This window comes from Nannobrachium achirus (genome assembly GCF_963921795.1).
Source record: "Nannobrachium achirus genome assembly, chromosome: 3".
Lineage (NCBI taxonomy): Eukaryota > Metazoa > Chordata > Actinopteri > Myctophiformes > Myctophidae > Nannobrachium > Nannobrachium achirus.
In genome coordinates this window covers 33,458,532-33,473,727 of record NC_137812.1, presented here as the reverse complement: position 1 = coordinate 33,473,727, position 15,196 = coordinate 33,458,532, and the positions used below count along the sequence as shown (strand labels likewise).

At 42.2% G+C, this 15,196-nt stretch overlaps 1 protein-coding gene across 1 annotated transcript; it reads right to left on the bottom strand.

Annotated features, from left to right (window-relative positions):
• Nucleotides 1-990: 990 nt before the first annotated feature.
• Nucleotides 991-3,271, bottom strand: aanat1 (arylalkylamine N-acetyltransferase 1; the record flags this gene model as incomplete). The annotated part of the gene is made up of 3 exons (XM_080722530.1): nucleotides 991-1,296; nucleotides 2,866-3,020; nucleotides 3,124-3,271. The coding sequence occupies 3 exons, from the start codon at nucleotides 3,269-3,271 to the stop codon at nucleotides 991-993; spliced, it is 609 nt and encodes a 202-aa protein (XP_080578656.1).
• Between the last annotated feature and the right edge of the window lie 11,925 nt (nucleotides 3,272-15,196).

Below are 15,196 nucleotides of genomic sequence, written 5' to 3'. Positions count from 1 at the left end.
AGCAAATTATTGTTTTAGGAATGCGACAAAAACTTTTGAACTCAAGTCTCCATGGCATGAGTAATCAAAAGAAGAAAAGGCATTTTGGGGGTGAACTACTCCATTATTAAGTAGTTAAATTTCACACAGGTCATATTGCTTGCCAAATTACATGAACAATAGTTGTTACCTTGCTAACAATTGCATTTACAGCATAAATAATCCAATCTGATTGCATTGACAGCATAAATAAACCAATCTAACATCTTTCCTCTTTATACATTTTGAAGCCATGAATTGGATTAGTTTTGGTGATCATGAAACAAAATATATAAATGATCAAAGTTCATTTCTACAGTAGTCTGTATTCAGTGTACATTTATGTACATTACAAAACATTACCAAGTCGTTCTTCAGATCTGGTCTGCTGATGTTTGCCCCTCACTGCATTCTGAACATGTTTACAATTCTTTCTCAGGACTTTGGCAGCAGTAAACAGACTTCAGTAAATCCCAAGACGTTTACCGTCATAGATTAATGCGTCCTAAGGAAGATAGACATGCTGGCTGGCTAAATCCTAATTCTATACTGTGCAACTACAGACATGCAGATTAACTTTAAAAGTAGTCTTAACTAGCTGACATGAATAATTCATTATACATTTTAGTATTTACAAAAATGTCCAGCATTCATATAAAAATAAAATGGAATTATTAATATTTCAACAAAATGTAAAAAAACAATACGTAAAAGTATCATAATAGCATTAACTTATCTGAAATCTAAAAGATTGATGTCATCTGCCAGCAGAATACAAATACATACAGTTTCAAGTGGAAAACAAACACCTTGCTGAATGATGAATCAATGATGTTCAGAGTAAACACCAAGCCACATATTATTGGGCCCCACTCGGGAAGGAAGCCCCTTGCATGTTCTGAAACTTCTGATTGTTCTCATGTCCTCAGCAATGTCCCTTGTGAGATTAATCCACATTGTGTTCACCATGATTCAATGACCACTGTTGCGGCGCATGAAGGAGTGACCTCTAACAGGGTAGCACATCTCGATGAATGTCAGGGGCCCCACTGTAATGTCACTGGGACCCTGCACTTTGAAGCCTGACTTGTCATAGAAGGGCACCAGGAAGTCTTCACACATGAGCACTGCGTGACGGACACAGGGCAAGCAGCGGAGGTACTGGAGATATCGCCACATGAGAATGGAACCTTTCCCCTGCTGACGAAAGGTCCGGTGGACCGCTAATACATGGATGTGAACTGTGGTCCCATGAGGCTTATGGAGGGTTAGAGCGTCCTGGAGAGAAGAAAGGGATGGTTCACTATGCTTTGCTTTAATTGTAAACATTTGTGGTTCACCATATGTTTGTGTTGATTGTATACTTATTTATTACATTTTATTTATTTTTTATGTTAACTGTTAACATTTTCTTCAATGATTATGAAACATGTAATTTGGTTTTGAAAAGTGCTAAAATTGATTCTATTATTAAAGGGATATCATATTCCACTTAAAAGATAATAATAATAAAAAGAAAACGTTTTTTATCGTCTAATAGTGATAAACACTCACGATAATCGTATCGTGGAGATTTAATTTATTGTGATATAGTCCTCCGTCATGAACTGGGATAAATTTACCTTTTATTTGCAGAGCTGCATATCCGGTACCACTTAAACCCTCTATAATTGGTAAAAGGTACTTATAATACATACTTGATACAGTATTTTTTTCACTCTATCAAATGTCTTTGCCAAATAATAGCCGATCTACAACCCGTCGCAGAGCTTGTAGATCTGCTATTCTTTGGCAAATGTTCCGCCCCAAGATAATGGATTTTGATTATTGCGATAATATATCGTAAACCGCGATTTCTTTTGTCACAATAATCGTGATATGAAATTTTCATATCGTCCCATCCCTATCGTCTAATCAGGCTCTTGTGGACTGGACATCATTTAATTTGCTTCATTCAGTATTTAGATATTTGAGATTTATCAGAGTATAACGTCCTGGGCCCCTTCCCATACACACCCATAGTAACTTCAAACTCCATTTTAACCATGATAAAGCTATCAAAAACACCATTCCTTTTTTCTGGTCACTCCACACTCCTAATACGTGAGCTGGCCGTGTTTTTTTTTTTATAACCTTTTTCATTTATTTTTAATAATTCTTTATTGTGTTATATTTTGTTCCATTTTCCCCACAAATTAAAAAGAAATGAAAAAAGTTACAGAAAAAACATGGCCAGCTCACGTATTAGGAGGGTAATATGTCACCATAAAAAAGAACGGGTGTTTTTTTATCATGGTAAATGGTTGTGTATGGGAAGGGGCCCAGGACGTTCCTATTCTGATAAAATGAATATAAAATATCTAAACACTGAATGAAGCAAATTAAAACCTGTCCAGGGTGTTCCCAAAAGCCTGATTGGACCATAAAATTACCAAATGTTTTTTGGAAAGTGAAATATCCCTTTAATATAGCCTACAATGTCATACTGTAGGCTATCATACACCATTCATTCTAAACTGTATTTGAACTTCCATAAAAATAACTGTATGGTGATGCCATGGAGGTGGATGGATGCACAGTAAAACCGTATGGTTTGGTTCTATAGATTATTGGGTGAATACACTGAACCTGCCAAGGCTAGCAGTCTGTCTGTCTGTCTGTCTGTCTGTCTGTCTGTCTGTCTGTCTGTCTGTCTGACTGTCTCTCTATGATCCATCATAGCAGTTCTTGATTCCCTGCAGTGCCAATGTCTACTGGCTAATGTGGAGGAAGATTTCCACCAAAAAAAACAGTTTCTAGAGAAAAACAAAACAGTAGGCTATTTCCACTGAAGAAAATCTATTTTACCATAGAAAGTCTTTCCTGGTCCCACAGTGAGCCAATAATGAAAGCCACCAGGCGTCCCTCCTCGAACCAGCCCAGTGACAGCTCTGGGCACAGGGTGAGGAAATGTCGCACTTCATCCAGGTGGAGGGGACACTCTCCGGACACAGAGATGAAAGCTACAGGCAGAGTCAGAAAAGAGGAGGATTACTATAGTAACTAGTTACAGTTCGATGTCTATTTCAATGATATACAATGAGTAAATGGCTGGTTAGTGGTTACCCTCTCTCTCGATCTCAAATACACTGATGGCATCCTCCGGGCTGAGGCAACGAAATTCGCTGGCCGGGAGAGTGTGACGGCGCCCCTGGGAAACCGGAGACCGCATGTGGGGAGGTTTCATAAATGGCAGGGCGCTTACCACTGACATGTTGTCCCTGATCTTTCCTTCCCAAAGATTTATCAATAATATTCCCTCAAAGTCTAGCTGGTTTTCTTTCTTGATGGTGATAAATTAGTTTCTCCTGTCCATTGTCTGTTACTCTGTAGGTCCGATGCGTCTTGTGTGCGTAAAAAGGTTGTGCGTTTGAGTGGCGCACCTGGAGTAGGCCTATTTATATTCTCTCCAGAGGCCAACTCCCACATTCTGAACGATAATGTAGCCGGGCACCGGGTCAGGGATATTAGTCCTCGTGCTTAGAATTATCCTCGTCAGACGCACAACAGACTGGGATTTTAAACATCATGTGTTATGAAATAACTTGGGTAATCATAGGTAGCCAGTACTAGTAAGACACCTCAGGGAGGGAGCCATTCTTGGCCATCTGGCCAGAGATGTATATGGGACCAGTAGTTACTCATAATATGGAGACCCCTGCATGATAATCAACAATGTTATGTCAAAACATGCCCATATATGGGCATTCCCAGATATGTCCTTAATATTGATAATATAGGAATCTCCTATATTGGGCATAAAACGTATGTTAATTAGTAAAACCAAGCAGGGCCATGGCAAGTTAGGACCTGGGTTTGATGCCTTGGAGATCTCCATATATGGGCATAAGGGGGTACCCTAACAGGGCATCATCTGGGAATGGGGGCGTGACGTTGGTGCAGCGGTTAGTGCACGGAAGGTGGGTGGTTCAAACCCTGCCTAAGCAGCCGTCAGCAAGGGGAGAAGACGACAGCCAGCTCCATGGCCTCCCCTAAGTAACAAGGAATCTTGTGAAATTAAATGTCGTCAACCAATCATCAAGGACGATGATACACGAAAGAAGATCTGGGAATGCCCATACTGTATATGGACATTTTATTCATTCTATCCTTTAGTAATATAATTATATCCATATACATATACATATATATATATGGACTTTTAATGTTTTCGGCCTGGGATTGATGACATCAGAAATCTCCATATATGGGCATAAAAGGGATTTCGTTTCTGGGAATGACCATATATGGACTTTTTATTTTATCGTTTATTATTAATACTAGAAGCTGGGCCGCCCTTCGGGACAATGTAAATAGGGAATGAATGCCCCGCCCTTTAATGCAAACCCCATTATACCTGTTTTCATAGGACCTGTTTTGACCATCTGTCTGCCTGTGTCCATTTATGCCCATATATGGAGATCTCTGTATCTGTCTGTCTGTGTCCCTTTTATGCCCGTATATGGAGAACTTTGTGATTCTGCGTCCATTGTATGCCCATATATGCCATATATGGAGATATCTGTTTATCTGCGTCCATTTTATGCCCATATATGAGATCTCTGTCGCTTTTTCAAACAGATGGTCAAAACGGGTTCTATGACAATAGGTATAATGGGGTTTGCATTAAAGGGGGAACCGGCACTGTGTCTGCAACACAGTCGGAGGCACAGACAGATACAGAGATCTCCATAATGGGAATAAAGGGACACAGACAAACAGATGGAGGAGGAGACAAACTTAATGCAAACCCCATTATACCTGTTGTCATAGGACCCGTTTTGACCATCTGTTTGCCTGTGTCCATTTATGCCATATATGGAGATATCTGTATCTGTCTGTCTGCGTCCACTTTATGCCCATATATGGAGATCTTTGACCATCTGTTTGCCTGTGTCCATTTATGCCCATTTATGGAGATATCTGTATCTGTCTGTCTGCATCCATTTTATGCCCATATATGGAGATCTATGCAGACACAGTGTCAGTTCCGGAAAATCCTGATGTCAGACATCAGAATCCGAACCTTTCGTGCTGGTTACAGAAAATCGTGTATCGGGTCGGGTCGAGGCCGAGCACTGCACTACCTGCTGCGGTGGGGAACGCGCGTGCCGAATTTGAAATAGGGAAGGAATGCCCCACCCTTTAATGCAAACCCCATGAATGCCCCACCCTTTAATGCAAACCCCAATATACCTGTTGTCATAGGACCCGTTTTGACCATCTGTTTGTCTTTGTCCACTTATGCCCATATATGAAGATCTCTGGACACACAGTACCGGTTGTGGAAAACTCTGATGTCAGACATCAGCTCCGCATACGGGCATTCATTTTATTCCCATATATGGAGAACGCGCGTGCCGGTGGGACGAACGGTTCTCGAGATACGCGGATTACATACATACATACACACTCACAGAGATTTTTTGTTGACTCATGTGGCGTACGTGATGTCAGAGCCTTTTATGAGGTGATGTCACAAATCTCACAATGAGTCAGCGCTTGCACCGATTTCAGTTCTCAGTCTTATGCCCATATACGGAGATATCTGTCGGGTCGAGGCAAGATGCCCATATATGGAGTTCTCAGTATACGGAGATATCTGTCGGGTCTAGGGTCTGTGTCCCTTTTATGCCTATATACGGAGATATCTGTCTATGTATGTATGCCCATATACTGTATGGAGATCTCTGTATCTGCCCATATGCCCATATATGGAGTTCTCAGTCTTATGCCCATATACGGAGATATCTGTCGGGTCGAGGCAAGGCCCGGCACTGCAGTGATGTCACAATGAGTCAGCGCTTGCGCCCGGCACTGCAGTGATGTCACAATGACCGATTTTGCGCCGATTTCCTCCGGAACAGCCTGATGTCAACAATCAGCCCCGCATAAGGAGATTCCGAACGTTTCGCGCCGGTTAGGGAAAACCGCGCGTCGGGACGGGTCGAGGCCCGGCACTGCACTCCGTGCCGCGGCGGGGAGCGCGCGTGCCGAATCTGAAGCCGGTGGGACGAACGGTTCTCGAGATACACGGATTACAAACACACACGCAGAGACTTCTCGCATTTATAGATAGATGTATCCATACACATACAATATATGTTATGCCTATACATGCAGATCCCTATCTGAACCAGCCACACAGATATGGGCCATGCCTTTGCCATCTGGTCAGTGATATATAACAATGACATCAGGGATCTTCATATATGGGCATAAAAGGGATACCCATATATGGACTGTCACTGTGATATCACCAGTGATGTCAGTGACAGTTATGAATATCCAGGGTTTGATCTTTGATGGCCATGTTTTTTCTGTAACTTTTTTCATTTTCTTTTTAATTTGTGGGGAAAATGGAAAAAATATAACACAATAAAGAATGATTAAAAATAAATTAAAAGGGTTATCAAAAAGCCACGGCCAGCTCACGTATTAGGAGGGTGGTATGAGTGACCAGAAAGAATGGTGTTTTTGATGACCATGTTGAAATGGAGTTTGAAGTTACTATGGGTGTGTATGGGAAGGGGCCCAGGACGTTCCTATTCTGATAAATCTCAAATATCTAAATACTGAATCAAGCAAATTAAATGATGTCCAGTCCACAAGAGCCTGAATAGACGATAGGGATGGGACGAGAAAGATAACTTGGGTAATCATAGCTTATTACTACTACTCATACATGAGAAAAGAGTTATGGATAGCTATATATATCCATCTCTATACATACAAATCTCTCCCTTTCTAGCTATACATACAAATATATAGCTCTATATATAAATATCTCGCCAGCCAGCCCCCCCCCCCCCCCCCCCCCACACACACACAAACATATAGCGCTATCTATATTGATATATCTACATATTGATACTCTATATCTCAACTTCAGATATATAGGGCTATAATAGGCTACACACGAAATGTGCAACACCCACATTGATGAAGAAGTCATTTTAAAGACACAGATAAAGACAATATATATGTATTTGCAGAACAAGAAAGAGGAGTGCTGACAGTAAAGTGTGCTTTTTAAACATAAAGAAATTGCCTAACTGCACAGGACAAGTTGTTAAACTGAAAATAAAATGTTATTCAACAGCATGCACAAAAGGAAAAAAAAAGAGAGAAAAACAGGCTGGTGTCTAATGTACAGTAGATATGAACATTTATTTGCAAAACAACAAAAATAAATGTGTTTGCAATTTTAAAAAAAAGTGCTGACAGTAGGCCTAAGTGTTCAAAAAAACATGTTGAACATAACCGTCTTCTCTTAAGCAGTGTTAACATTTTAGAAAAATCCAATCAAACAGACAACACTGTATGGTAACAACTTGCACAAACATTTTAAAAAAAAGTCAGCAGCAAAAAGTGCTGACAGTAAGTGTTCAAAAAAACTAAAAACATGTTGAACATAACAGTCTTAACATTTTAGAAAAATCCAATCAAACAGACAAACACTGTATGGTAACAACTTGCAAAAAAAAAAAATCAGCAGCAGTGAATGGGTGCCATCAATTTGTGGATCCAGTTGTCCTGGAGATACACCGACACCCTGTGTGGAACAAGTAGGAATGTCACCATCATGACATTTTAAATTTGACCAGTGGTGGAAAAAGTACTCTGGCCATAGATCGTGCACTATGGTTCACATTGATGTCATAGAATTAGGAGAAAATAATTGTCCAGTTTCGATAATCCATGTCATTGAGAACACCTGCAGTGCTGTGGAACAGCCAGAGACCCATCTTGACTGCATGGCTTGGTGAACAACACCCTCTAGTGGCCAACAGTGGACTCCCAACTCTTCGGCAGATAGATAGGCTTATGTAAAAAGCAGTGAAAGGTTGATGTTCTCCTACAATATAGATAATATAAATATTGTTACCCCTCAATAGATATTCATTTCATTATACCAAATATACATTATATGAAATATAAATTCCAAAACATACCCTGTCAATATATGTACAGCTCTCTCTGGATAAGAACAGCACTGGTTTAACCAGGACCTGGAGGCATTCCCCTACCCTTTGTTGGCTCAGGCAATGTTCAGCTCTCCCTTACCAGCAACCTGCCAAGGCTGTAAATAGGATATAAAGTATAACTAATCTATATCCCCATATAATGAATAATCAAAGCCTCCACACATGAACTTAAAAGATTTCTTACCAAATGCTAGGCTGCACTACTCGTGGCTCCAGGTCCTCCCCAAACACTCTGGCTCAGGCTTCTGGCCATACAGAAGGCCTTCTTCTTCTTCTTCTATTCGGGTTTATTGGCGGTTGGCAAACATACTCGTGCATTACCGCCACCTACTTAACTCTTTATTTCCTCTTTACTTTTCCCTACGTGTGATTGGAGTCCTGAGTCACCCATATACTGATACTTATATTACTGTAATACAACATACAGAAGGCCTCAAACCCTGGCCAGCCCTTATGCACTCAGCCCTTAAAGGGCCAGTGCTACAACAGTTATGTACAATTCAAAATGTACAATAAATAGTCAAAAAACATCACCCAAATAACTTCTGTGGCAACAGGCAGCCCATGGGCCAGATCTGCAGGTAGAACAAGAATGTTATGTTATGTGGGATAAAAAAAATGTAGACACACAAATAATACAAAAAAATATAAATGAAGGTGATATGAATAATCAAATCAAACAATGTAGTTTTATTTGCTACAATATGATGACATTCACTATCATTGCTCCAGACGAGAAACAGTTTGGTGGTCGGAGACAGTATGGACAGGCCTTTAAGTTAAGGCATAAGGCTCATTTTCGTAGTTCTATTGATCCACAATTACTGTCCATGGGGTCTATTGGGCACAAATGCCCCTGTTGTCCAGTTTCCCGAGCAGAAACCAGAAGCTCTCCTAGCATAGAGTGGAGCCTATAAGCCACTATTTGTTGCGGTCAAAAGAGATTTTCTGCTTCATGATCATTAATGTGTTACTAGTCGTCATTACAAACACATCCATACCTTGGTTGTCCCACACAAGCCACCACAATCTCACAAATCATGTGAGATCATGTGTCTGCCAATCAAAGTGACTGTACTTTACTGGCCAATCACAGTGCATCTTTTCCGGGACTTGGCAAAACAACACATAACAGTATAACATCTGTTTTGCAGAGTTTAGAGAGGCAGCTTATGTGGGACAACCAAGGCATAGATGTGTTTGCAACACATTTTTGGACACTGCTCCTACAGATTTTGCCCTAAAATCACACAAAGCGCTGTATACATGTGACCTGACGGTCGCTTATCTTCCGATTAAGGAGTCTTACTGGTAAAGACACATAGTACACATTCATGTAAAAATGGGTTCTGCTGGGGAAACTTAACAGGGGCATTTGTGCCTAATAGACCCCATGAACAGTCATTTTGGATCATTATTGCAAGTAACCGTTGCAGTTACTAGCAAAACTTCCACCAGCTGTCCGTCTGTCCTTGTGTCTGTCTGTCCGCATCGCCAAAATAAGCCTGGGTTTCCAAGGCTAGTCTGTCGGGCGCATCACGTCACACTTTTGCCCTACTCATATCTCTGCCACCATTGCCCCTATCCATGCCAAACTTTGCACACACACTCATTGGCTGCCAAACCACAACCTCCACTCATTTCTCACATGGCCCTCTTCTAGCGCCACCATGAGGCCGATTCTTGCAAAAAACATTTTTGGACACTGCTCCTACAAATTTTGCCCTAAAATCACGCAAAGCAGTACAGAGTATGTCTACACCCATGTCATCAACATGGATCTGTCCCTTTTAGCGCCACCATCAAGGCGATTTTTTTCAAACAAATCTTTGGACACTGCTTCTACAGATTTTGCCCTAAAATCACGCAAAATGGTACACAGTATCTCTACAGTCATGTCATCAACATGCATCTGTCCCATCTAGCGCCACCATCAGGCCGACTTCTGCAAAACACATTTTTTTGGACACTTCTCCTACAAATGTTGCCCTAAAATCACGCAAAGCGGTATACAGGATCTCTAAAGTCATGTCATCAACATGGATCTGTCCCATTTCCCATATTCCCTCCTGATTGGCTACCATTGCCTTCTAAAGTTTGTGTATGCGACCTGACGGTCGCTTATCTCCCGGTTTATAATCTGAGCTTAGATGTTATTTAGGGCGGAGTTGTTCTTTAAGACAATCAAAATACAGCCCTGTGCGTTTGAGTGGCACCCCTGGAGTATTTATATGAGGCCAACTCCCCCATTCTGAACGATAAACATTTACCCGGGCACCGGGTCAGGGATATTCGTCCCCTTATGGGAATCCTGGTCTACGCACAACAGACTCTGATCATAAGACCAATTATACCGAAATATAATTAATACATTTCACTCTGAGACATAATTCAGTAATCCAAGATTTGTGATAATAGCATTCTGACATTTCTTTCAACAAAACTTTCCAGTCTTCACTAAAGACTGGTTATTGACTAATGACTAAAGACTGGTTGATGCCTAATGACTGGTTTGCCAGGCATTAGGCTATGTTATCTTTCTGCATTACTAACCCTGCAAGCCAAATGACGTCATGATGGTGTTATGATAACGTCCTCCGGTGACTCCAGTGACGTTCAGAACTAGGCCAGATCACAGCCCATATGGGGGTGATCTTGACGTCATTGCCAGGACGTCATAGGGACATATGGATTATTGTTATTGTTTGTAATGTTAGTTGAAATATGAGCATGTAAGGTTATATTCTGGGACATATCTGACTAGTTATGATATTTATCTGGCCTCGATCGGACCCTCTCTGATTAATCCAGGATGTCCGTTTTCGTGGGCAGGATTTATGTTGGTTGAAATCAGGTGATATTCTAGGCCAGATGTGACCAGTCATGGTTTGACTTGATCTGGCCCCAATTGAGACGTCACTGATTGGTCCAGGTCCTGACCGTGCTTGCTGGGAAGAGGATTAGGCCTACGGGGTGGGCAAGTTTGTTATTGATCACCAAGTTGTTGATCCAACTGTGGTTGCAGTTGCAGATGATTTCTATAATATAGGACTACCAATTTAAATATTTTAAATTGTTAGAAATGTAGAGGACGATTTGCCAACATATTTGGAAACATTGGACCACATTATACACAGCCACAGGCTACAATTAATGGGGTCCAAGCATGGAAGAATACAATTACTAAGTGATTATGAAAAGAAAGTTGATGAAAGATAAAGATGACTTTTCAGAAGAAAAGGAAGATGATGAAAAAAGAGAAAAAATAATTTAATAACTATCCAGTGATTTAAGGGTTCAGTCAATGTGGACTGTAGAAGTTGAAAGATGTAGCATATGTCTAGATATTTTACAGTTTTGGCTTTAACAGTTTACACCAGTAAGATTCCCTAATCGGGAGATTAGGGAGCTACCAATCGTAGCCAATCAGGAGGTAATATGACAAAGTTTGGCATGGATAGGGGCAACGGTGGCGGAGATACGTAGGGGTAAAAGTGTGACGGGAGATGGAGGGACTGACTGACCGACTGACTGACTGACGGAGGGACAGCCGGTGGAGCTTTTCATAGTAACTTACGACTGACGGTCGCAAAAGAAAAAATACATATATCGGACAATAATTGTCTCACGGCCAACTCTATATGCATTCTCAAGAGGAAAGAAAGCCAGCACTGTCAAGGTTTTCATTGTGGATAATGACGAGAGCATTACTGAAAACATGGAACTCCTTTAATTATCCATCTTTTTTAACCCAGAATTGTCAAACATTTTTTATTTCTGATTTCACCATATTTTATGTTTTCCTTTTTTTATACTTGAGGGCCACGTGAGGCTCCTCTTCCAATATAAGGCTCCCCTTCCTATATAAATCGGGGCCTGTATCTCTATAGTTTGTTCAATTGGGAAGGGCACTTGAGGGCCTGGGTGCCCAAAAGCAATTTTATTTTATGTATTTTTATTTTATTTTTAGGGCTACATAGCTCCCCTAGCCAACCTGATGCCCCAGGTTGGCAACTGTCTCGCCTGTACCACGACCCGGGACTTGGGACAATTCTCAATTCTCAGCTCCCACCTGATGCTGTCAGGGAGTCCCGTCTGCTCAAGACCGTACTGAATAATTGCTAGTTTGCATAACGACTTAAGACTAGGACTTGCATCTAAGATGTACAAGTCATCTGTACCTTTTCCCTCAAGTATTCCTCCAAAGATAATGATACGATCTCCCACCATGCAACAGCACATAGTAGTCTTTTGAAAAGATGGGATTTTCCCTTTGGGCTCAACCTTCTTCCAGGAGAAGGCCTCTGGATTGAATTTCCACAGATCATTGAAGTTCTGCTTCCAGTTACTGCCACCAAATATGTACAGCTCTCCATTGTAGGCAAAGGCTGAATGACCCCAGCATGGATCTGGATTAAACTGTGCGGAAGGCGTGGTGAGCCAGCAGTTGGACTCTGTGTCAAACACACTAACCTTATTAGTGTGTAGTCTCCAACGCTCTTCAATTCCGCCAAATACAAACATTTTTGTCTTGATTAAGGTGGCAGAGTGCCAAGCACGTGTCGAAGAGTATCCAGTAGTGTTAATTCGAGTCCAGACAATTGTGGTGGTGTCCAACGTGTAGATTTCATTGCATGTCAGTTTCATACTAGTATATCCTCCGTAGATATACATGACCTTCCCCAAGACACACGCTGAGTGGCAAAGCCTCACCTCTGGAACAGTTCCATACATCTTAGGTCTGAACCAACTGTGGGTGTCAACATCAAATCCATAAAGAAGGTTGCAGGAAGGATCGGTCCCACCCCAGATGTAGACAACATATTCTATGAGCACAGCTGTGTGGCCTGAGCGTCTGGAGGGAACCTCAAGGGGACATTTTCCTCTTCTATTAGTCACTGGTGGCAACGTCTTCCAGCATAAAGACACAGTGTTGAAGATGTGCACAGAAATCTGATCATCCTTGGTTGTGTTACCAAAGTAGTACACATAGTGCCTCACTGCTACAGCATTAGAACATCCTGCTTTCATTCCTTTCTGATGCACTGTGCAGTGAAACATTCCAGAAAGCAGGAAAACCTTGGATCACATTTAAACCCTACAGTTCTTTATCCTCTTCTTTAAATGTATTCTAACTGCTCTGCTGACTGTCCACTCAAATCTTTACAGGATCTTCTGGTAATCGGTTGTATTATTGTGAACTACCACTTATATCTGTTCAGCAGCACAAACATCACGCTAAGCTTGGGCAATCTGCAAGGCGACGGTTTGGTTTGACCAATCAAGGAAGCCGATTCCTGTTGTTCTTTGTCCTACCATAAAAGCATGACATCTCTTTGTATTCTTGCAGCTGTATCTACACAACTCTAGAACCGTCCAACCAATTGGCTTCAAATTCAGCTCACGCATCGCAGAGGACCTGAGGGAGTACAGCACTCAGCGCTGAGTCGATTGTATAGGCCAGTGGTTCTCAAATTGGGGTCTCGGACACCCAGGGGTCTATGAGGTCCATTTGGTCCCATTAGTACAGTCTGAACTAGGATACTAGTGTATATTGGGGTCCCAGATGTAGCCCCCACAGTTAGTACCAGCCATGAACCAACGACAACAGCCCTGCTAATCAGGCTCAGCCCTATTAGCACGACTGGTTGTACGTTGGTCTAGCGAGTGGGAGTCAAGGGTTCAATCCCCGCTTCCGCGCATCACTACAATCTGGCGAGTCGGCAGGACGAGGAGCGTGATATCCTCGCGTGAGAGACAGATCTATGTTGTGTGCGGCGGTCCGCGGCGTGAAGTGTAAAGCGTGAGGGCACGCTCCAAAGATCGGGGGGTGATTGTAGCCCCCACAGTTAGTACCAGCCGTGAACCAGCGACAACAGCCCTACTAATCGGGCTCAGCCCTATTAGCACGACTGGTTGTGCGTTGGTCTGGCGAGTGGGAGTCCCGGGTTCAATCCCCGCTTCCGCGCATCACTACACAGAGATCGTATTGTATTGTACCAGTAAGACTCCCTAATCGGGAGATAAGCGACTGTCAGGTCACATGTATACACAAAGAGGGCTGTAAGTGGCATTGGTTCCTGAGTGTAGGGGCATGTGTGTGGCAAATGTATTGTGTACCGCTTTGCCTGATTTTAGGGGACAATCTGTAGGAGCAGTGTCCAAAATTGATGGTGGGGCTATAAAATGGTCTTGAAGGTGGCACTAAATGGGACAGATCCATGTTGACATACTGTGTCCTGATTTGCGTGATTTTAGGGCAAAATCTGTAGGAGAAGTGTCCCAAAAAGTGTTTGAAAAAATTGGCCTAATGGTGGCGCTATATGGGAGAGATCCATGTTGCTGACATGAGTGTAGACATATTGTGTACCGATTTGTGTGATTTTAGCGCAAAATCTGTAGGAGCAGTGTCCAAAAATGTGTTTGAAAAAATTGGCCTGATGGTGGCGCTATATGGGACAGATCCATTTTGATGACATGAGTGCAGACCTACTATGTACCGATTTGCGTGATCTTAGGGCAAAAATTGTAGGAGCAGTGTCCAAAAATGTGTTTGAAAAAATCGGCCTGATGGTGTCGCTATATGGGACAGATCCATGTTGATGACATGAGTGTAGACATACTGTGTACCGATTTGTGTGATTTTAGGGCAAAATCTGTAGTAGCAGTGTCCAAAATGTGTTTTAAAAAATCGGCCTGAAGGTGGCGCTAAATGGGACAGATGCATGTTGATGACATGAGTGTAGACCTACTGTGTACCGATTTGCGTGATTTTAGGGCAAAAATTGTCCATAAATGTGTTTTGCAAGAATCGGCCTCATGGTGGCGCTAGAAGAGGGTCATGTGAGAATTGATGGGTGGAGTTTGTGGTTTGGTAGGCAAGGAGTGTGTATGCAAAATTTGGCATGGATCGGGGCAACGGTTGCGGAGATATGAGCAGGGCAAAAGTGTGACGTGTGATGTGTGACAGACAGACAGACTGACGGACGGACGGACGGACGGACTGACTGACGGACGGACAGCTGGTGGAGGTTTTTATAGTAAGTGCGACCTGACGGTCGCAACCAGTAAGACTCCCTAATCGGGAGATAAGTGTCTGTCAGGTCGCATACACAAACTTTAGAAGGCAATGGTAGCCAATCAGGAGGGAA